The 24,187-nt window shown below is 41.9% G+C and overlaps 1 protein-coding gene across 1 annotated transcript in view; it reads left to right on the forward strand.

The window, feature by feature from the left end:
• The first annotated feature begins 1,491 nt into the window (after positions 1-1,491).
• Positions 1,492-24,187, forward strand: part of LOC121393385 (filamin-B-like) — a 68,819-nt gene continuing 46,123 nt past the window's right edge. Inside the window, exons 1-8 of the mRNA XM_041561839.1 lie at positions 1,492-1,630; positions 2,100-2,362; positions 5,162-5,759; positions 7,083-7,256; positions 10,974-11,136; positions 12,540-12,700; positions 15,022-15,189; positions 24,053-24,176. Coding sequence (XP_041417773.1) covers positions 5,420-5,759; positions 7,083-7,256; positions 10,974-11,136; positions 12,540-12,700; positions 15,022-15,189; positions 24,053-24,176 — 1,130 coding nt within the window. The 5' untranslated portion in view covers positions 1,492-1,630; positions 2,100-2,362; positions 5,162-5,419. The remainder of the gene's footprint in view (positions 1,631-2,099; positions 2,363-5,161; positions 5,760-7,082; positions 7,257-10,973; positions 11,137-12,539; positions 12,701-15,021; positions 15,190-24,052; positions 24,177-24,187) is intronic.

Here is a 24,187-nt window from a genome sequence, read left to right on the forward strand (position 1 = left end):
TACGGATTCCTCATGTGAAATGCCACACAGGGAATGTTTATATTCACGGCTAATTTATAAGGTGCCAGCTCTTGTGTAACGTGATGCACTCCCTGTTCTGGATAAAGACAAATGGAAAACGGATTTGGCAAGAAGAGAAGCACTTTGTTCAGCTTTGAGCATCGTAGCACTTTGGCAGCGAGCGAGATCCGTGTAGAATAAAATCAGAGCCAAACTGTGCAAAACAAGCTCCGTGAGTAATCTCAGTGGCAGCGATTTGGAACTGTCTTCCAGAAATGTGCTTGTCTGAGCCCAATTTGTGCGCGGCCCCTGAATGTCTTGGATTCTCAGTTGTTCAACAAAATATGGGCATTTTCTGTTGGTTCGGTGTGTAAGAACAAGGCTCTGATTTGTACATAATCTGAAACGTTGGTTTGGAGTTATCAGACTCCATACATTTACAACAGCCGGTTCATATTGATTAGGAAGTTGGGATAATTATCCCTTCCCAGATGTAGTGCACATGTGCATTATGCTATTGTTGCCATACGGGCCCTTTGTGGCTACTCAGCTTTCAGTTCCTGCAAATAAACCATTGTTTACAAAAAGGACCAGATTTTGGATGGCAGGGCCACATGTAGATGGCAAAACTGTCAAATAATAGGTTCCATTGCTCTTCTCATTAATAGAAATTCCGTTATCCCTTGTGTGGCATCATTTGGGATTTTTTAAAGGTTCAGTTCACTTGGTCTGATTCATTATCATTGGTTCAATTCCCAGTGTTATTCCCATGACCTGCGTTTTGACAAGACTCCCAGCTGACCTAGTGCACAAATTTTTGGGATTGTGGGGGGCTGTTTCGGTCTCTGTGTACTTGAAATTTCAGGGCCTATTTCAAATCTCAGTCTGGATCTTTGCATGAGCCGATAATTATTGTTGTATCATCTGGAAGGCCATGGCCATTAATACCTTGCACTACAAGTTGCTTGAGGTTTGAACTATGGAGCTCATAGTAATAATGGCTGCCAATTACTAATTTCCTGGCAGAACATCAGTCTGGGTATAGGGCCAAATCTGTCCCCTTATTTTGTCCTTCCAGTTTTTAACTAAAAAGGGATGGAGACGTCTTGTCTCTTTAGCAAATCATATCCCATTACAGGTTTAAGAAAAGGGATGTCAGAATCACCACCAGCTAAACATCTGGCTGTAACTGAAGTGGCTGCGGGGAATTGTAATTGACTGTTAACGGCCGCATAACATTCCTGTTTAATTTGAAGATTGAAATATAACATCCATATACCATGCCAGGTCCAGTTCTAGTTAATATTTCTATTGGTTACTGTTATTCTTATCTAATAATAGAATTGGCCAACCCATTGACTGCCATTAGGCTTTAGCGTCAGCAGCTAGAAAACCACAAACTAGTACTCTAGAGAGAGAGAGAGCACACAAAATACTCGTATACATTTCTGTAGAGGGAACATCACTAGCTCACCATCTTGCTTCCTACTGTGTTCTTTTGAACTCTTCTAGGGCAAAATGAAAGTGTCTGTGAATTACGGCGGTGACCCTATTCCGAAGAGCCCCTTTACCGTAGGGGTGGCAGCGCCGCTGGACTTGAACAAGATCCGAATAAATGGCCTGGAAAGTAGTAAGTTAAAGGGACATTATTTGAACCGGTTATAGATTTCATAAATCAGTGGTTTCTACAGAAACGTGTCTAACATAGTAAAACTGAGCTATTAACTACATCTGACAGACGTTCTATTCACAGTTTGTGGAAAAGCCAAGCATGCATTCCATGCCTCTCCTGTGCTTTTTCTGGATTGTAAGCGCCTATTGTAATTAACTTTTCACATCTCACCTCACACAAATAATTAAAATATTCCCAATACAAGTGTCACCTGCCAACTGCTATAGGAACAGCCAAAGAAACAACTGTATGAAGAGCAAACATCCAACTTGTTCATGAAAAGTCCATGACAGATCATCGTCTAAACTTACACTTACATTAGTACAGATGCTTTCCAAACAAGTGGTCCCAGTCTACAGAGCTGGCTCCCCCACAGGTGCCCAACTTTTCAACCGGTAAGGGTGACGTATGTCTTTATATTTAACAGGAGTGGAGGTTGGCAAAGATCAGCTGTTTACTGTGGATCCTAATGGAGCTGGTGGGCAAGGAAAACTGGAGGTGAAGATCTCCAGCCCTAGCCGAAAATCAGTCCCGTGTCTGGTGGAACCTGTTGGTGGTAAAGAGTGCAGCACTGTGAAATATATTCCCAAAGAGGAGGGTCTGTACAATGTTGATGTGACTTATGATGGGAATCCAGTTCCTGGAAGTCCATATGTAGTGGAAGCCACTTTGCCTCCTGATCCATCAAAGGTAAAATGACAACTCTCCTTGGAGAGGAACGCAACTCAATAGAACAAGTTTTCATTAATAAGTTATTGTATGTTGTACTGGCAGCCCAGTGTATCCCATGTTAAGTTTCTAATCCCCACACTAATACAAAGTTGCTCTTTGAAGCAATATTTAAAATACTTGATCTGAGCAGAAATGAACTGATAGAAAGGCAGCTGAGCTTCATAGGAATCGGGTAATAATATGAAGAAAGGTGTAAATACATTGAGGATCAGAAGAGGGATCTTATCAGGGAAACTTGTAATTCCAAGAACCATGCCATTCCTTATAATTGAAGGATGGTATCATTAGGTACCAGAAAAGGAAGGGGTTCAGTATCATTAAAGTCAATGTTGGCCTTTGTTTTGTAGACCATAAATAGAATTGGACCCTTGAAAGTTTGAATTTTATGGATGTTTATCTATTTATCAGCCTTTGCTGCTGCATTGCTATCAGTTTGATTCTGTGGTGTCCAATATAAATGGACAACGTTCTCACATATCTACAGTGGTGTGAAAAACTATTTGCCCCCTTCCTGATTTCTTATTCTTTTGCATGTTTGTCACACTTAAATGTTTCTGCTCAAGATAACATAATTGAACACAAAATGCAGTTTTTAAATGAAGGTTTACGTTATTAAGGGAGAAAAAAAACTCCAAATCTACATGGGCCTGTGTGAAAAAGTGATTGCCCCCCTTGTTAAAAAATAACTTAACTGTGGTTTATCACACCTGAGTTCAATTTCAAAGGTTATAAAGCCATTTCTAAAGCTTTGGGATGCCAGCGAACCACAGTGAGAGCCATTATCCACAAATGACAAAAAATGGAACAGTGGTGAAGCTTCCCAGGAGTGGCCGGCCGACCAAAATTACCCAAGAGCGCAGAGACAACTCATCCGAGAGGCCACAAAAGACCCCAGGACAACATCTAAAGAACTGCAGGCCTCACTTGCCTCAATTAAGGTCAGTGTTCACGACTCCACCATAAGAAAGAGACTGGGCAAAAACGGCCTGCATGGCACATTTCCAAGGCGCAAACCACTTTTAAGCAAAAAGAACATTAAGGCTCGTCTCAATTTTGCTAAAAAACATCTCAATGATTGCCAAGATTTTTGGGAAAATACCTTGTGGACCGACGAGACAAAAGTTGAACTTTTTGGAAGGTGCGCGTCCCGTTACATCTGGCGTAAAAGTAACACAGCATTTCAGAAAAAGAACATCATACCAACAGTAAAATATGGTGGTGGTAGTGTGATGGTCTGGGGTTGTTTTGCTGCTTCAGGACCTGGAAGACTTGCTGTGATAGATGGAACCATGATTTCTACTGTCTACCAAAAAATCCTGAAGGAGAATGTCCGGCCATCTGTTCGTCAACTCAAGCTGAAGCGATCTTGGGTGCTGCAGCAGGACAATGACCCAAAACACACCAGCAAATCCACCTCTGAATGGCTGAAGAAAAACAAAATGAAGACTTTGGAGTGGCCTAGTCAAAGTCCTGACCTGAATCCTATTGAGATGTTGTGGCATGACCTTAAAAAAGGCGGTTCATGCTAGAAAACCCTCAAATAAAGCTGAATTACAACAATTCTGCAAAGATGAGTGGGCCAAAATTCCTCCAGAGCGCTGTAAAAGACTCATTGCAAGTTATCGCAAACGCTTGATTGCAGTTATTGCTGCTAAGGGTGGCCCAACCAGTTATTAGGTTCAGGGGGCAATTACTTTTTCACACAGGTTTGGATTTCTTTTCTCCCTAAATAATAAAAACCCTCATTTAAAAACTGCATTTTGTGTTTACTTGTGTTATCTTTGACTAATAGTTAAATGTGTTTGATGATCAGAAACATTTTGTGTGACAAACATGCAAAAGAATAAGAAATCAGGAAGGGGGCAAATAGTTTTTCACACCACTGTATGTGTGACCCCAAAGTGAGAATTTATCACAAGTCACAACAAGTGAGCTCCATGTTAATCATATTCTGTACAGACCTGGGATTTGAGATACCCCAAGAGTGTAACCCAGCTAAGTGCCTGGTGCTCTGCAGAGTGTTACATGTGCTTGATGTGTGCTGATGCATTGATGGAAAACATGGATTTGTAACAAAAATTAATTGGCACGGCTTAGCTGTAATACCTTCCAAGCTTTTATTTCTTCATGTTCCCATGAGGTACAGAAATCCTCCAGTGAGAGAGGCCTTTGTTACATTTAAGCCAACAATGTTCAGCCAGTGTAAAGTCAACCATAGACTTTAATGGCAATGGCTTTTTGGGCCATTCTGTTCAGTGGCATGTAGATCAAGAAGTTCCCAACAGGGCAAGTGTCTGATATACTTTAAGGGGTATAATACTGTTATCAGTCCTTGATTGAGTTGCAGGACTAATTCATATTTACGTTACCAGAAGATATCAGATTATAAGGGATTTCAAGGTTTTGATGCAGACTATTTGTATTAATCACAGGATGCAAGTCAACACAAAAAGGCATGGCCAACCGTTTCCTTAGTGATTCCTATAGGGGATAGTGGGGCCCCTCAGGATAAGGGGGGTAGTCTGTACTGTGGATGGAAGCAGCAGGACAGAAGGGAGATAGTAACGCTTTATTAGGCTTGTCAAACTTACAGTCCCTCTTGTTGTTTTTGAAGTAAAACTCCCATTAAAAACTTAGGGTTTTCTGTCCAAGGATATATCAAAGTTCAGTACATGCAAACTATGGTCCAGAGATCTATTTTGGTCTATATTTTTGTAACTCTTGTTTTGTCTGCCCAATGGGCAACTTTCTATTTAGGTGAAGGCCTATGGACCAGGTCTCAAAGGTGGTCTTGTTGGAAAACCTGCCGAGTTTACCATTGATACAAAAGGAGCTGGAACTGGTGGTTTGGGTCTAACTGTTGAAGGACCTTGTGAAGCAAAGATTGAATGTTCTGACAATGGCGATGGCACATGTTCTGTCTCCTACCTCCCTACTACACCAGGAGAATATTTTGTTAACATCCTGTTTGAGGAAACCCACATTCCGGGGTAACCTTTTCAAGCAAATGTTGAAATGCCCTTTGATCCTTCCAAAGTAATCGCCACGGGTCCAGGCCTCGAGCATGGCAAAGTAGGAGAAACTGGCTTGATTCATGTGGACTGTTCCCAAGCAGGACCAGGTGACCTGGCAGTTGAGTCTGTCTCTGATTCTGGGTCACAAGCGGAGGTTAATGTACAGGATAACAAAGACGGGACATACACAGTCACCTACGTGCCACTTTTTGCTGGCATGTATACACTGGCATTGAAATACGGTGGAGAACAAGTGTCAAAGTTCCCTGCCCGAGTTAAAGTTGATCCAGCTGTGGATACCAGTAATATTAAAGTGTTCAGACCAGGAATTGAAGAAAAAGGTAAGCAAATTTGATAACCCTGATAGGGTTAGCTGTTAAGGTGAACTTTTTCATAAATTCTATGACACATAAGGCCATAGACGTAACAATTACGCTCTTTACAGGAAAAATTGTTCTTTTCAATACACACGTGTGGAGCTGAATCGTCAGATATACAGATAGAAACAATAGAATTCTGCCTGTATCTGATGATTCAGCACTAACAATGGGCGATGTTTGGGTGCCCAATCAAAATTTTCCGGCCAGCCCAAGTCTTCTGCCGATATCGGTCGGCTCATCTGCCACCATACACGCTCCGAAAATCGCACAAAAGTTTGTTTCATACGATATTATTGGTGCATCTATGGCCACCTTTAGACCGCTGAATGGGAGATTGCAGTGTTAAACTCCCACTTAGTTCCAATTAGTATGATCTTGATCCCTTGGAACATACAGAAAACAGAGGAGGAAGGTGCTGGGCACATAATTGATAATTCCTCCATAACTTTATCAGTACCCAGAGCTTGAAACAAATCAGATAGATGCAGCTTGCTTTTTGCTGGCGGGGACCCACCAACTCTGATCAGCCGTAACAGAGTAGACACTGGCGACTAGTGATGTGCGGGCTGGTCCAATAGCCGCAGGTCTGGCGGGTTTGGGCCGACCTCTCATGCTTCTTCGCAGGTGCGGGATGAGCTCAAATGCCATCCAGATTTGTCTTTTATAGACGATGCACCTGCTCGCCTCTTTTGTGATGGGGTGGGCGGGTCTATAAAAGCAACCCGGAAGTGCGGATGCAGGCGGGCTAAGGGAGGGCGGGTTAGGGTCGGGTGCTGGTCGGGGAAATCCCAAACCACACATCACTACTGGGGACTCCAGAATTCTTATCATTCTGTACAAAGCTGGCATTTGCTGGCTTTTCCAGGTTATTAAAATAGGTTGTTCACCTTTAAGTATGATGTAGAGAAAGAAAGTTGAATAATAAAAAGTAGCAACAAAAATACATTTGTAGCCTTACAGAGCATTTGTGTTTTAGATGGGGTCAGTGATCCCCATTTGAAAGCTGGAAAGGGTCAGAAGAAGAAGGCAAATTATTCAAAAACTAATAAAAATGAAAAAATAAAGACCAATTGAATAGTTGCTTAGAATTAGTAATAGTATAACATACAACGGTGAACACAAAGGTGAACCGCACCTTCAAGGGCAGATGGAATGTTTTACTCAAAAGCAGAATGTGCAGTTCCTGTCTATGGATTGTCATGGTGGCGCAATAAAATTAATTTCGGGATACATTCATTTTGATTGTGTGTTTTGCTGGGTGATTGCCATTTTCTTCCATCGCAGGGGTTTTTAGAGAAGCTACAACAGACTTTACCGTGGATGCCAAATCACTAGCCAAAACTGGAGGCGATCACGTCGAAACCAAAATCACTAATCCGTCCGGTGCGTCCACCGATTATGTTCTAAGAGATAATGGAGATGGAACTTACTTTGTGGAGTACACTCCCTTTGAAAAAGGTAACGTATTGAAGGAAAGATATACATCTGATACACTGGTTATATTTCTTCATGCTGTGTGGATGCCATTCAAGCAAACTCATTTTAAAGCCAGTATAATACAGATATTTACTAGGCATAGGAATATTTCTTTAAATCTTTTTGGATATATCCCTGACATTCAAAGCACTTCTTAACTCTGTCCCTCCCTACATCTCTGAACTCATCTGTAGATCTGTTCACTATGCTCCTCTACTGACCTGCTCCTCAACTCTTCTCTCATTACCTCCTCACACGCTCACATTCAAGACTTTGCAAGGGCTGCACTCCTCCTCTGGAACTCTCTCCCACAGTTGGTCCGACTCTCTCCCAAACTTTCTGCTTTCAAAAGATCTCTTAAAAACACAGTTATTTAGAGAAGCCTAGCCTCACTCTGTTTAGCTACCATATGTAATACCTTATGCTATATCTCTCACCTGCTTATTTTTGATTTATTTCGATTGTTGCCCACTACCACACCTTGTGTCTCATTCCCTTTCCCTTTAGATTGTAAGCCTTTTGGCACAGGGTCTTCCTCACCTTTTGTATCGGTTGTTATTTATGTAATTCTGTATGTTACATGTATGTAATTCATGTGATATATAAGCTAGGGATGCACCGAATCCACTCCTTTGCGAGAGATTCAGCATATGCAAATTAGGGGTGGGAAGGGGAAAACATTTTTTACTTCCTTGTTTTGTGACAAAAAGTCATGCAATTCCCCTCCCCGCCCTTAATTTGCATATGCAAATTCGGATTTGGTTCGGCAGGGCAGAAGGATTCGGCGGAATCCTGCTGAAAAAGGCCGAATCCCGAACCGAATCCTGGATTCGGTGCATCCCTAATATAAGCACATTCATTTCACAGGGCTAATAATAATAATAATAATAATAATATGTTCAAGGAAGCATTACATTTGCAGCAATTGTATAAAAAAATATATTTCCCTTTAGTTCACATTTTTTGTTATAGGATGGGGCACATTGTTTCTGAACCTGACCCAGTGTGAATTTTACCCAAAATAAATATCCCCCTCGGAAACTGAATTTATAGTTAAGTGCATGACTTAAATATACTCTATAGGCTGCTCTCCTGCCAGCATTAAGGTAGGGGGCTTGTAGGTGGGGCTTGTTCCTTTCCATACTTCCTGCGTCTTGGCTGTTCTCCTATCAGTATTAAAAGGGACCTGTCATCCACTCATGAAAATACTGTATGTATAATAAAAGTCCTTTTAAATTAATCAACCAAATTATTTTTTTTATTAAAGCAGCTATACTGGTTATAAACTAATTTAAAACCTTCAGCTGTCAATCATATATTGCCTGTCCCTCTTTTAAGCCTTAGTCATAGAGGCGGGGCAGGCAATTACTTTCACTTTCCATTCTGCAGTTCGTACATGTCACTGCCCTCCTTACATTCCCCCCATTAATTTTGTAGCCAGTGCATGGGCATCAGGTGCTCCATTATGGTGTATCAACATGATTTGGCAAGATTTTAGCTTGCCTTACTAACAGTGTAAACAAAATGGCTGCTGCCTGCTTGATGTGATTGTGATTTACAAGACTAAAAGAAATAAAATTGAAATCATGTATATGGTATAAGTGAAGTTTATTTTGCTTGAATAACATCATAAAACAGGATTTGAAATTATTTTTTAGGGTGACAGATCCCCTTTAAGGAAAAGAGGTGGAGTTTGGTTTTTATGTTTCCTGCTTTTTGGATGCTCTTGATAGGCGGAGCATAAATTATTTTTGTAGGCTGCTCTCCTCCCCAGTGTTAAGCCAAGGAGGCACAGCTTTGTCATAACTTTTCTAGTTCCCAATAATCAATTTAATTACATTTTTGAACCGGTATCTCCCGGAAATGACATTGCCCTTAGACTGAATCAGCTGGAGAAACTCAAAGCTACAGTTATATAGACTGTCCAGCATTATATATTCAGTACGCTCTGGCCCTTGTGATGTGTAAATTAGAGGGATTGTTATAAAATTTCAACATTATACATTAAGAGGGTTATTTATCAAGCTCCAAATTTATCTCAGTAATTCTAAGATAAAAATCAGAGCACCTCCGAATTCCCGAATGGACCTTATTTATCATTCAAAAAAAAAAGTTTGGGCGAAAACTTTTTAGGACTTTTTTGCAAAAAATACTTTTTGGCCCAAAATCATCAGATATCTGTATTGACAGCAGCGCAGACACTGGGACCTTTCCTATTGACTAATACAGGACCCCGAGATGCCGGGTTTTTGGATTCTGAGTTTTCATACCATCGTACTTAAATAAATTCTGAAAAATTAAGTTGTTTTTTTTTAAGGTCTGAAAATCCGAATTTTTTGGATTTCGGGTATTTGGAGCTTAATAAATAACCACAAGTGTAAGAGTGACATATCACTTGTGTATACAACATTGTAGAACACACTGACTTATGGACCCTTTTAATACAGAACTCCAAGAAGTCTGGATTTTAAAAGGCCGGTAATGCAGTTTCCCCCCCCACACACACTATGACCTCACGCTCGCATCGTAATTCATTCGAGCCTTGCGAGCCAATTAAAATACAGCTGTAACTCAGGCCTGTGTCAGTAACCAAGAAACCTTACCGAGGGGCTGCCATCGTCTGACTACTATAATGCTCACTTCTTGGAGCAATTAAAATGAATAAGGATGGGGGTGCCCTGGCGTTTATTTTATTTACTGTTGAAACCACATACTTTTTTCTTCTTTAATCCATCTAACTTCTCTATTTTTAATCTGTCTATCGATCTTAAAATGTAATCATTTCCTTGTTTACACTGCATGATCTACTGTTAAACATGCAATCCACTATCGGGCATATGGCTTTCTGTGTGCACAGAGCTCTTGCTCATTTGCACGTTTAAATTTAGCAGGGGAGCTGCCTTGCTAAGGTTTTCAAAAACAAAGGGTCATAGGGACTTTGAGGGTCGCTCATTGCTCAATCAGCAAAGACTGTGCTGGTTGGAGAGTGGACAGGACATGCTGTGGGCCAATGCCTAGGGCTGGATCTAAATTAAACTCTGGTTCCTACTGTGCAGTATATCCAGGCAACAAAGTAAAACACCTGCTTGACTGTGGGAGTAAGCCAACAGAGCTCCAGGCATGTTCTTGTGCTATTTGTCTTTATCATGATCCTTAATCATTGTCGGACTAGGACACGAGGGGCCCACCCAAAAACCTTAGACCAGGGGCCCACCAAAGAACCATAGACCAGGGGCCCACTCTGAGTACTATTATTATTCTTCCTCTCCTCACTCAACCTCTATTCTCCTAGTCTCTTTTCTTTACATACTATAATCTATTATTCCATCTACTGTATTTAGCATCTTTGTTCTCCTAGAAATAGGAAATGGCCATGAAATAGGCCAAATCTTTAGCAGCAGAAGGGCCTCCTGACACCTGGGCCCACCAGGAGTTTTCCTGGTATCCCGGTGGGCCAGTCCAACACTGTCCTTAATCACTTTATTCTAATTATTTTAAATATTTTTTTAACATTTAAAATATTCCCAGAACTTTATTTTTATTCTGATTAAAATAAACCTACAGCTATCAAATTGTAACCATTGAGAGAACGACATGACTTTCTACCACACATCCAATCACTGTTTTGTGAGTTGCAGATCAAAAGCAGTTGGAAGTTCCACGCCAAGTTTAACCCATACTCTATGTTTGATGTTTCAGGTGTTCATACAATTAAGGTGACCTATGATGATGAAGCCGTCCCCAACAGCCCATTCAAAGTAGGAGTGACAGAGGGGTGCTACCCTGACCGTGTGAAAGCCCAAGGTGCTGGACTCACAGAAGCTGTGACAAGCAAGCCAAACTTGTTCTCAGTCATTACAAGGTTAGTAGAGGACACCCCAGCCTAGTTCCATTCCTACCGATGCACTTTGTTGTTTTTATTGACTTGTACATGAATTAAATAATATACTATGATACTAATAGAATAGAATCTGCGTTCTAAGGCCAGCAGGGAGTTATTTTGTTGCACAGGATGATTTTGAGAGGTAGAAAGTAAAATGGTCTAAGGGTTTTGCTTAATTCTCTCCCAGTAGACAGCACTCCAGTTTCAATAAAACCGTCTTTATTGTGTATGGGACAGCAGCATAAAATTACAACGTTTCGAGTGGCACTCCACTCTTTGTCAAGCATGACAAAGAGTGGAGTGCCACTCGAAACATTGTAATTTTATGCTGCTGTCCCATACACAATAAAGACAGTTTTATTGAAACTGGAGTGCTGTCTACTGGGAGAGAATTAATGCAACAATGGAGCCTTGATGAACAGGCCACATGACGTGCACCCGATGATACACTGGCCTTTTCAGTAAGTGCGGTCTAACTGGAATTGTTTGTAAGGGTTTTGCTTATACAGTATAGTTCAGCATTAGATTCACTAGTAACGCTAGTGCCATTGCTCCTTGGCAAAATTATCCCCTTAGAAAACTTGAAACCACTCTGGGAACTCCATTTTCCTTCCATACGCCAAGAACATCCAGACACGTTAATTGGCCCATAATAAAATTGACCCTACTGTGTGTAAATATGGTAGGTTCCTTAGATTGTAAGCTCTACTGGGGCAGGGACTGATGTGTGTGTAAAATATGTGTGTGTTAATGTGTTGGCACTGTATAAGCAACATAATAAATAAGGCAAATTATACAGCACCTTCCACCCATATGTGTATATATATATATATATATATATATATATATATATATATATATATATATATATATATATATATATATATATACAGAAAATTGCCTAGTTACAGGAAATCAAAAGCAGATAAACACTAATTATAGACTGATGTTGGTTACAAGATTGATATTTATATACACTAAGAATTCATGCGTAAAGCTTTGGTTCCCATTTCTCACTGTATATTGTACAAGATTGTCTTTGATCTTCCCTTTGATTGCAGGGCGCACAAATAGAACATATTTTAAACTTGACCAGATATATTTTTAATTTCACTAAGCAGTCATGCATTGAACATAACATTGTAATTGCCCTTCCAACATAATAAAATGTGGGGACTTTTTAATTTCTGTTTCTGTACTTTTCTGCTCAGATATAATACAGGCAATGAACAATGAGGAGCTTTTGTGTTATAAACAGTAATGGGTATACCAGATAAAGGCAGCAGGGAGGAGAATGGGATTGTGGTTAAGTGGAGCACTATACAATACAGGGGCACAAAATATTTTGACTTGTAATTGTGCAAATAATATTTTTTTTGCAGGGGGGCTGGGATTGGTGGTCTGGGAATTACAGTTGAAGGACCCTCGGAATCCAAAATGTCTTGTAAAGACAACAAAGATGGCAGCTGCAGTGTGGAATACACTCCATATGTTCCAGGGGACTATGATGTGAATATAACATATAATGGAGAGCATATTCCAGGTATTAGGGAAACTCTATTGGTTATTCCAGTAATTGTTATTTCTTATTATTTTTACAATGGAGGAAAAGGTGTCATTTTAAACCTGTGTTTAGTTAAAGGGATTCTAGGTATTTTGTTGGGATTCTGGAGAACAGCCTGCAAAAATAGCTTGGATCTAAAAATAATGAAATGTATGTGTATTTAACCCAAGCCAGCATTCTGGGCATCCGGTAGATTTAGATTTTTACATTAGGGGCAGATGAGATGCATGGAATCCACTATTTTGAGATTTGGCTTAGGGTAGGACTGCACAGACGTTTTCGGCGCAATCCGACGCGCTGCAAAATAATACATGTGACGGAACTAAGGTAAGAGATAGAATGAAGGATGAAGTGGCAGTGTTGTTCCGACGCGACACTACTGTCGAATGCAGACGCAGCATTTGCATCCGACAGTTGTGTTGCGTCGGACACTCCCCCTCACTCTCATTAGCTGTAAGTGTTTCCCGGTTACCTCACAGGACACTCCCCCCTCACTCTCTCATTAGCTATAAGTGTTTCCTGGTTACCTCACAGGACACTCCCCCTCACTCTCTCATTGCTGAAAGTGCTTCCAGGTTATCTCACGGGACACTCCCCCTCACTCTCTCATTTGCTGTAAGTACTTCCTGGTTACCTCACAGGACACTCCCCATTCACTCTCTCATTTGCTGTAAATGCTTCCTGGTTACCTACCAGGACACTCCCCCCCTCACTCTCATTTGCTGTAAGTACTTCCTGGTTACCTCACAGGACACTCCTCCTCACTCTTTCATTTGCTGTAAGTACTTCCTGGTTACCTCACAGGACACTCCCCCTCACTCTCTCATTTGCTGTAAGTACTTCCTGGTTACCTCACAGGACACTCCCCCTTCACTCTCTCATTTGCTGTAAGTACTTCCTGGTTACCTCACAGGACACTCCCCCTTCACTCTCTCATTTGCTGTAAATGCTTCCTGGTTACCTCACGGGACACTCCCCCTCACTCTCTCATTTGCTGAAAGTACTTCCTGGTTACCTCACAGGACACTCCCCCTCACTCTCTCATTTGCTGTAAGTACTTCCTGGTTACCTCACGGGACACTCCCCCTCACTCTCTCATTTGCTGAAAGTGCTTCCAGGTTACCTCACGTGTAGGGTTGCCACCCGCCCGGTATTTTACCGGCCTAGCCGGTAAAATACCTGCCAAGGCCGGGGCCGTTATTACAAATTTACCGGCAATGTAGCTGCCGGTAAAGTTGTAATACGATTAAAAGGAGCCCTCGGCCTGCCCCCAATCCCCTGCAACTTACCTTTTCTTTTGCCTCTTCTACGTCCATGGTGTCTGTGGCCCTGCCCCTTTTGATGTCACGTCCCGCCCCTTTTGACATCACGTCCTGCCCCGTTGAGGCCCCGCCCCCCAGCAGCCGTTAAATTTTTTTATAAAAGGTGGCAACCCTACTCACAGGACACTCCACCTCACTCTCATTTGCTGAAAGTGCTTCCAGGTTACCTCACGGGACACTCTCCCTCACTCTCTCATTTACTGAAAGTGCTTCCAGGTTACCTCACAGGACACTCCCCCTCACTCTCTCATTTGCTGAAAGTGCTTCCCAGTTACCTCACAGGACACTCCCCCCTCACTCTCTCATTTGCTGTAAGTACTTCCCGGTTACCTCACAGGACACTCCCCCTCACTCTCGTTTGCTGTAAGTACTTCCTGGTTACCTCACAGGACACTCTCCCTCACTCTCTCATTTGCTGTAAGTACTTCCTGGTTACCTCACAGGACACTCCCCCTCATGCTCTCATTTGCTGTAAGTACTTCCTGGTTACCTCACAGGACACTCCCCCTCACTCTCTCATTTGCTGTAAGTGCTTCCCTGTTACCTCACAGGACACTCCCCCCTCACTCTCTCATTTGCTGTAAGTACTTCCTGGTTACCTCACAGGACACTCCCCCTTCACTCTCATTTGCTGTAAATGCTTCCTGGTTACCACATGGGACACTCCCCCTCACTCTCTCATTTGCTGTAAGTGCTTCCCGGTTACCTCACAGGACACTCCCCCCTCACTCTCTCATTTGCTGTAAGTACTTCCTGGTTACCTCACAGGATACTCCCCCTCACTCTCTCATTTGCTGTAAGTATTTCCTGGTTACCTCACAGGACACTTCCCATCATGCTCTCTTAATGGACCTATCCTCCCCTCCACCATTGAAGTATTTGTTGGAGGAAACACTTGTGTTCTAGAAAGCTGAATGTTGTCCTACTATGAGCCTTTGCTCCTGCAGACTTACATTTTTCTCTGTATATACTTTGCAGGCAGTCCATTCAGAGTACCAGTGAAAGATGTTGTGGATCCCGGCAAGGTCAAGACATCTGGGCCTGGGCTGGGCACAGCAGTACGAGCAAATATCCCCCAGCAGTTTACTGTGAATAGCAGCAAAGCTGGAATTGCTCCCCTGGCAGTGCAGGTGACGGGACCAAGAGGTAAGCAACCCTGAGAGACAACACCAGTTAATACATCCATGTTCTTTCTGAGCCAATCATAACTGTGTGTGTGTGTCTGGGCTTTGTCATGTCTCCAAACTGGGTCTAAAAGAGATTTTGACCTGTCAATACACCAAATTAAGATAATCATTTTCCAGAACATAAATGTTGAGCCTTTCACCTTCTGTATCTTGTTAACCTGCAACTCTCAGGTGGATATTTATTAATGTGCAATTTTTTTGTGGCGTCAGGGCGGATTTATTATGCAATGAGCTGTTTCAAGTCCGAATCCAAAAATACGCCATCTAAAAACCTGCCGAATTCATGTAAAAGTCAATGGCAGATGTCCCCTTAACCTCAAGAAATGTTCAGAGTTTTCAGGGGTTGACGCTTTTTTTTCCTCAAAAACTCAAACTCAACCCCAAATTTTTCCCGTTTGAAGCCCGAAAACAACTAAAAATTTTAGTTTCGGAGGAAAAACCAGTGTCAAACCCCGACAATCCAAAAAGGCTGCGTTTTTTCCTGATCCGATTTTTTTTCAAGTTTTTTTTATTGATAAATAAGGGCAAACCGTGTATTCTAGACTAAAAAATCCGATTCTCTTGGTAACTTTCATCTATTAGGGTATGTTGCAGATTTGTTTAGTTACCAATCCTATGGGGGGGGTCAGTTTGCCATCATTATCAGAGTTTAACTGCTGATCTGGCCAAAGTGTGACACCAAAGAAGTAGATTTGTCTTTGTATGAATAATGTACAAACTGCTCTAGCTATTTCATTTCACAAATTCCACACAAAAAAAGCCAAGTTGGGTGGCTCATAGTAAATACAACTCAATTTCAGAGTTTATTTTAGGGATGCACCGAATCTGGGATTCGCCAGGATTCGGCCAAATCCTTCTCCCCGGCCGAACCGAATCCTAATTTGCATATGCAAATTAGGGTCGTGGAGGGAAATTGTGTAACTTTTTGTCACAAAACAAGGAAGTAAAAAAAAATTTCACCTTCCCACCCCTAATTTTCATATGCAAATTAGGATTTGGGTTTGTTATTCCGCCAAATTTTTCGAAAAGGATTCGGGGGTTCGGCCGAATCCAAAATAGTGGATTCGGTGCATCCCTAGTTTATCTACAGGTCAAATTTAATATTTCCATTAGACAATGACAAAAAGAAAATAAAAAAACAATAGCATTTAAAGGTTTGCCATTTCTTTCCTATGCCTCATTCCTTTGGCCTTCCTCCCTTTAGTTGTTGTGAACTAAGGCTGGCTGGGGGAGCTGGGAGTTCTAGTTTCCAACAGATGGAAGCCATGCTTTTTTTTTTTATAAATATCCCTCCGAAGGCCACACTACAGGGGGGAATGTGGGAGGGGGAGTGGGATATTGTCGGAAGTATCCCTGGTGTCCTGTATAATGTCAGTCAGGAAAACATCAAGCAGATCCCTTATGAGTCTTGTTATTCTTTTCATCTGTTCGTACGTCCAGGGAAAATCCTGTGATCAGATACAAATATAGGTTCATGTGAGGTCACAATGCAGCAATATTTCCACTGTAGCCTCACTTAAAGCATAAGTAGAGCAATACATTCATAAATCACACAGGGATCATTCAGAGGAAAAGGGCTTTTGTCATTACATTTAGGTTATCTTACATGGGGCAGACTATATGGACATATCACAGCTCTACAGTGCTGTTAGCATGTTTTAACGGTGTAGTCTAAATTACATTTAAAGGAGAAGTCAACCATTTAAGAAAAAAACCCGTACCCCCCCACACCATGGAGACTCCCCCCCCAGCCTAACTCCCCCCCCCCGGGGAAATGCCCTATACTTTATAAATAACCCTCGTGCAGATTCTGGAATAGGAGTTCCACGCAGCCATCTTCCGGGTCTTCAGCAAGCTGAGTGGGAGATCGGCATGTTGGCGCATGCACAGTTGGTGCATTTTGCTGGTTCGCGACAACTGCGACTGTGCCGAAACTCACGAAAATTGCCGAAGCGCCAGAAGACACAGAAGATGGCTGTGTGGAACTCCGATGCCAGAATCTGCACTGAGGGGTAAGTATAAAGAATGGGGCAGTTAGGCTGGGGGGAGGGGGCCTCTGTGGGGTGGGGTACAGGTTTTAAAGGGTTGACGTCTCCTTTAAAGGCAGATTTATTAAGGGTCGAATAGTAAATTATAATTTTCAAATTTTTATTGGTGTCAAAATTCACACATTCAAATGTTAATCCCCCTATTCAAATGCAGGGTCAGACTGGCCTGGCGGGACACGAGGAAAAAACCCAGTGAGCCCCGACCCTCATGGGCCCCTGCCGGGCCAGACCCCCTCTACCCCAGACCCCCTCTACAGTGCATGCCCACTGAGAGGCGCGTCACAATAGGGGGGCCCTGGACAGCAGTCCTGGTGGGCCCCCCAGTCCGACCCTGTTCGAATGTAAATTCAAATGTGAGATTTATCAAACCTCGACCATGGAAACAGTCCTAATTCGAATATTCACCTCCTAAACTCTGCTGAGTTCATGTACAAGTCAATGGCAGAGGTCCGTTGAGCCATTTGAAGATGTTAATAGCCTTCTTGAAATTCGAGGTTTTTTCGGAGGGACGTTCAAATTTTTTCTTAAATAACCTCACATTATTTGCATATGCAAATTAGGGTTTGGTATTCGGCCAGATCTTTCACGAAGGATTCGGGGGTTCAGCCGAATCCAAAATAGTGTATTTGGTGCATTCCTACTTTTGAGTTATTTAGCTTTTTAGTAGGGATGCACCGAATCCAGGATTCGGTTCGGGATTCGGCCAGAATGTGTCCTTTTTCAGCAGGATTCGGATTAGCCCTAATCCTTCTGCCCTGCCGAACCTATTCCGAATCCTAATTTGCATATGCAAATTAGGGACGGGGAGATAAATTGCGTGACTTTTTGTCACAATACAAGGGAAAAATGTTTTCCCCTTCCCAACCCTAATTTACATATGCAAATTAGGACTCAGCTTTGGGTTGGTATTAGGCTGAATCTTTCGCGAAGGATTCGGGGGTTCAGCCGAATCCAAAATAGTGGATTCAGTGCATCCCTCAGCAGTCTGGTTGCTAGGGACCAAATTAGATTTAAATAAGAGACTGGAATATGAATAGGAGAGGCCTGAATAGAAGGATCAGTAATAAAAAGTAGCAATAACAATACATTTGTAGCCTTACAGAGCATTTGTTTTTTAGATGAGTTCAGTGACCCCCATATGAAAGCTGAAAAGTGTCAGAAGAAGAAGGCGAATAATTCAAAAACTATAAAACAATAAAGACCATTTGAAAAGTTGCTTAGAATTAGTCATAGTATAACATACTAAAAGTGAACATAGTATAACTATAACAAACAAGGGAAACTTGTGCTCACCACTAATTTTTGAAACCATTAGGCGGGGGTGCAATGAGGGTGTGACCACAAAATACATATAGACAAATACAAGAGTCCTCTGCACTCAACCCATTATCAATATATATAAGACAGAGACATTTTGTGCTACTGCTACTGAAAAATGCCTTACCCTTTAAACAAAACAGGGATTGTTTGTCCATATATTACAATATATTTAAGCTGAACAACTACGTCATAGTCATCCCATAACTGGCCAGTCCTACGCTTAATTTTATCTGATTCATTAAGAATTCTGTTGCTTCATTATACATTTTACAAAGGGACTAAGTTTTACCTGCAACTTACTTGCTGCTTTCAAAGTAAAACTCCCAAACTTGGCATTTTTCAGTAGCAGTAGCACAAAATGTCTCTGTCTTAAATATATTGATAATGGGTTGAGTGCAGAGGAATCTTGTATTTGTCTATATGTATTTTGTGGTCACACCCTCATTGCACCCCCGCCTAATGGTTTTAAAAAATAGTGGTGAGCACAACTTTCCCTTGTTTGTTTTATATAGATAGATAGATAGATACCTCCCACAAATATTCCAATGGAATGTTCTTGCATACAATAAGCAAATAAGCAGCCCTGTGTTTAAGAGAAAACGCATGACACTTTAATCTTTATGCTGCAAAATGTTGCCCGTCTAATCTCTTGATACCCCCTCCAGCCTGATATAAAATTGGTAAATCAGAGCAACAAATTCTTTCCCCCCAAGTACAAATACATTTTCTGCTCAGAACCCCAGGCACTGATATTGTTTTTACATGACTGGGCACAGGCTTTTTAACCATGTCGTGGGAATGCACCTTCCAGGCAGCAGGCTGTCCAATGCAATTGAGTGAGCTGACATATACAATGGCGTGGCTACTGCAAAACAGATTCAGACAGTAGCCCTTTTGTTTTGTAAAGCTGCTATGGCACTCTGGGATTTCAGAACAGGACTCCTGCCGAGTGCTGAAAACTAAATCTGATTGACAGTTTATGTGCATTGCGTGCTTGTACTGGGGAGTTCTAGCTTTGCCTTTGCTTTCTACCTGGACATGAGAAATAGCACTTTTCCATATGAAACGCTAGGCCCGTGTTGTAAGGGACATTTTTCACATAGTTGGGGCTTCTCTGCTGATAATTTTTCCATTTGGGAAGCGCCGGATTTGGAATCGTAGGGCCCAATCTATGCAAGAAAGAAAAATGTTTTTGTTTTTTTTTCAAAACACATCAGTTAATAGTGCTGCTCCAGCAGAATTCTGCTCTGAAATCCGTTTCTCAAAGATTTACACATGCAAATTAGGGAAAGGAAAGGGAAAAGAGCGCCTAGTGAGAGGCTAAATCTTCTTTTTACGTTCTTGTTGTATAATGAAAAGTCACATGATTTTTTGGATTTGGTTTGGCCAGGCTCTTGGATTCATCTGAATCCTGCTAAACAATGCAGAATACTGGCTGAATCCTAAACTGAATCCTGGATTTGGTGGATCCCTACAATGTACTGTAGTGTATCCGACATCTTCTGAATAACAAGACGATGCTCTAACCATGGGCTGACTCTGGGCCAGTTTTACCTGAATAAAAGGCATAGGAGATTTATAAATGCATATAGTTATGTCAAGGGTTTCTTAAAGGGATACTGTTGTGAGAAAACAATTTTTTTCAAAATGCAACAGTGCTGCTCCAGACTTCTACACTGAAATCTGTTTCTCATAAGAGCAAACAGATTTTTTAATATTTAATTTTGAAATCTGACATGGGGCTAGACATATTGTCAGTTTCCCAGCTGCCCTTGGTCATGTGACTTGTGCTCTGATCAACTTGCAGTACAGAAGTAAAGAGTGACTGAAATTTGAGTGATATCACCCCCCTCCCTTTCCCCCCAGCAGCCTAACAACAGAACAGTGGGAAGGGAACCAGATAGCAGCTCCCTAACACAAGATAACAGCTGCCTGGTAGATCTATGAACAGCACTCAATAGTAAAATCCAGGTCCCACTGAGACACACTCAGTTACATTGAGTAGGAGAAACAACAGCCTGCCAGAAAGCAGTTCCATCCTAAAGTGCTGGCTCTTTCTGAAAGCACATGACCAGGCAACTTGGATATTACAAATAAGAAAAAATACACTTGCAGAATTGTAGAATGAATTATTTGCATTGTAAACCGTGTCATTTAGAAATAAAAACTCATAAAAATCATGGACAGAATCCCTTTAAAGACGCACTGCTAGGGAAACTCCATCCAGAAATTCTAAGCTTCTTTCCATAACAAAAATAAATAGCAGTGATTTACACAAAGAAAAATAGGTCCATCATTGTTGTATAATAATCAGGGGCCCCCATAACTGGCCCACAGTATATGGAAATTTAAGGAAAAACATGTTGTTTATGTTTAGCAGAAGAAGAAGCTGCTCATTCCTCCCTGTTGAAAGGCTGTTGTAAAAAACACATGGGGAGATGCAATTGTTATTTGTTCGCAGGGACAACTCCAGAGACCGCTACAATGAGCCTAAGCGGAGACAAGCCATATAATACCTCTAAGGGTCTGGCTACACAAGAGATTCGGGGAGATCAGTCGCCACAGCGACAGATCTCCTCTTCTTCGGGGCGACAATGTCCCTGAACTGCCTTCCCCCTGCCCTCCGCCGGCTAAAATGAAAATCTCCTGCGGCAATGCACTTGCGGCATTTCGATTTCCGAAGTCACCCAAAGTTTCCTCGTGAGGCAACGTTGGGCGACTTCTGAAAACGAAGCACTGCGTGTGACTTCCCCCAGGCGATTTTAACTTCAGCCAGCGGAGGGCAGGGGAAGGCAGTTCGGGGAGATTTGTCACTGGGGCAACTAATCTCCCCGAAGCTGCTCGTGTGGCCAGACCCTTACACTCCGGTGCTGCACATGAGCAATCAATCTGTGCTGTTTATCTTTCAATATCGCATTACTTTACTAATAGGATGCAGATAAGCGTGTTACCTCAGATAACCTGGATAGCCTGCTGCTTCTGACATTAAATCATTATTCTGTGGTTTGTGAGCTGCTCCTTCCCATCCAATCAAACTCTCTGTGATTGTAAGAGCCACATAATGTGCTGCTGGAAAGGCTACTGGCCCCTTTGCCAAATAAATAGATCATGCTGAGAACTTCACTTATGTTAAAGGAGAAGGAAAGCTACTGAAGCAGTTTGCCAATAGATTAGCCACAACAGTGCGAGCTATAGCTATTTTTTCTGCAGAATGCTTTACCATACCTGAATAAACAGCTCTTGAAGTGTTCTCTGTTTGTTTAGGATAGCAACTGCCATATTGGCTTGGTGTGACATCACTTCCTGCCTGAGTCTCTCCCTGCTCACTTATAGCTCTGGGCTCAGATTACAGCAGGGAGGGGAGGAGGGAGGGAGAGAGGAGCAAACTGAGCATGCTCAAGGCTGTGCCCTGGAGCAGAGTCCTGCGTGGGTCCATTTTTTGGGACTCGTACCCGCAACCTGCAATCCGCAACCCGGACACGCAACCCGCATTCTTACCCGCTTGGACCCGCAAGTACCTTATCCGCAACCCAGACCCGCGACCCGCTGACCATCAAGAATCAGGAAGTCGGAAGTGACATCATCGAAACTAGCCGTAATCGGGAAAAAAAGGAGTAAAACATGAAGTGCTGTCGCAAACTGGAAGTGACGTCATCTGAAGTAGCCGTGACCAGTAAAAAGGAGTAAATATCACTATTGACATGACACGCGGCCCGACCCGCAGAACCGCGTCTATGCCCGCACTCGGAACTTCTATCCGCAACCCGCAGGGTGCCGCAGGTTCTTGCGGGTAACAGTACCCGACCCGCTGCAGGACTCTACCCTGGAGGTTTAAGCTGAAAACAGTAAGTCTGATACAGAAGCCCATGAGTACACAATAGAAGGAAAGAAATGTGCTGTTTCTTTTGACAGAGGACTCAGAGCAGCATTACTTAGTATTTATATAGACCTTTCTGATAAAGCTTACTTACTTTTAGCCTTTCCTTATCCTTTAATATTGACTAACAATTGGATAATAACCCCTAGCTCACAGTTCTGCCTTCTTGGTATTGTCCTTTCAACCCAATGTGCTCTAGAACGCTCAGCCTATGCTGTTGAAGAATGCTGGGAGTTGTAGTCCAACAGCAGATGAACGCTTTTCAAGTAACTGTTTCAGTTGCACGCATCTCCCCAGTAATCGCTTTTAATTGTTTCCTGGAGCACAGAAATTCTTTATGTAGATGCATTCGCAACTGATCAAAGCAGGTCCAGAGGATTGAACACTCTCCAGTTAAACTTCAGCTGGAGACCCTGACTTCCCCCTGTGCCTGCTGAGGATTGTGTAGTTCTTAAACTACAAGTTTGTTTTTTGGACAAACAATGGTTTTATTGTCTTGTTTCAAGGGGCTAAAAGATTAAAGGGGAAGTTCACTTTTCAATAACCTACAAAAAAAACCCCTTTTTTTATTCATTTAACATTACTTTTAAGTCGTTCAATAGATATTGAAATAAATGCAAGTTTGTGCTGTATCTGCACCTTCGCCCTTTAAGTTCAGAGGCATTATGTTATTCCAATACCCAATGTGTCACTGAATAGAGAGGAACTTAGGAAGGCAATGAAATCAAATAAACTGTGCCTTTGTCTGTAGCATTATAAAGGTGTTTTTTAAAGATGAGCTTCCTTTTTAAATGACAGCTATATCCACAAAATGAATACTTGAGATTGTTTATATCAAATTAAGTGTCATATTAAAGAATCTTATCTAACTGGAATATATATTTAAGTAGATATTGCCCTTTTACATCTCTTGCCTTGAACCACCATTTTGTAATGGTCTGTGTGCTGCCTCAGAGATCACCTGACCAGAAATACTGCAGCTCAAACTGTAACAGGAATAGATCGCCTGACCATAAATACTCCAGCTCTAACTGTAACAGGAAGAGATCACCTGACCAGAAATACTGCAGCTCTAACTGTAACAGAAAGAGATCACCTGACCAGAAATACTGCAGCTCTAACTGTAACAGAAAGAGATCACCTGACCAGAAATACTGCAGCTCTAACTGTAACAGGAAGAAGTGTGGAAGTAAAAGACAGAACTCTGTTAATTGGCTCATGTGACCTAACATGTATGGTTTGTCTGTGTGCACCATGAATCATACGATCCCAGGGGGCGGCCCTTGTTTTTTAAAATGCCAATTTTCTATTTATGATTACCCAATGGCACATACCACTAAAAAGTATATTATTGTGAAAATGGTTTATTTACATGAAGCAGAGTTTTACACATGAGCTGTTATATGCAATATCTTTTTATAGAGACCTAAATTGGTTGAGGGGTATAGTTTTCCTTTAATAGCTGTAAAGGGGATAGAAATAAAAGCTGCAACTTGTTCAAGTTGGGGCTTTATTAAGCTCTTTTCCTCGTCAGTCATTTCAGGGTGAGTTTTAAATCTTGCTTGTTTATTGTACAGGGACGGTGGAACCAGTAGACATAGTGGATAATGGAGACGGGACTCACACAGTGAGTTATACGCCCACGCTGGAGGGCCCCTATACCGTAGCTGTCCAGTATGCAGATGAAGAGATCCCACGAAGGTAAACTTGCT

Source organism: Xenopus laevis, chromosome 4S (genome assembly GCF_017654675.1).
Source record: "Xenopus laevis strain J_2021 chromosome 4S, Xenopus_laevis_v10.1, whole genome shotgun sequence".
NCBI lineage: Eukaryota > Metazoa > Chordata > Amphibia > Anura > Pipidae > Xenopus > Xenopus laevis.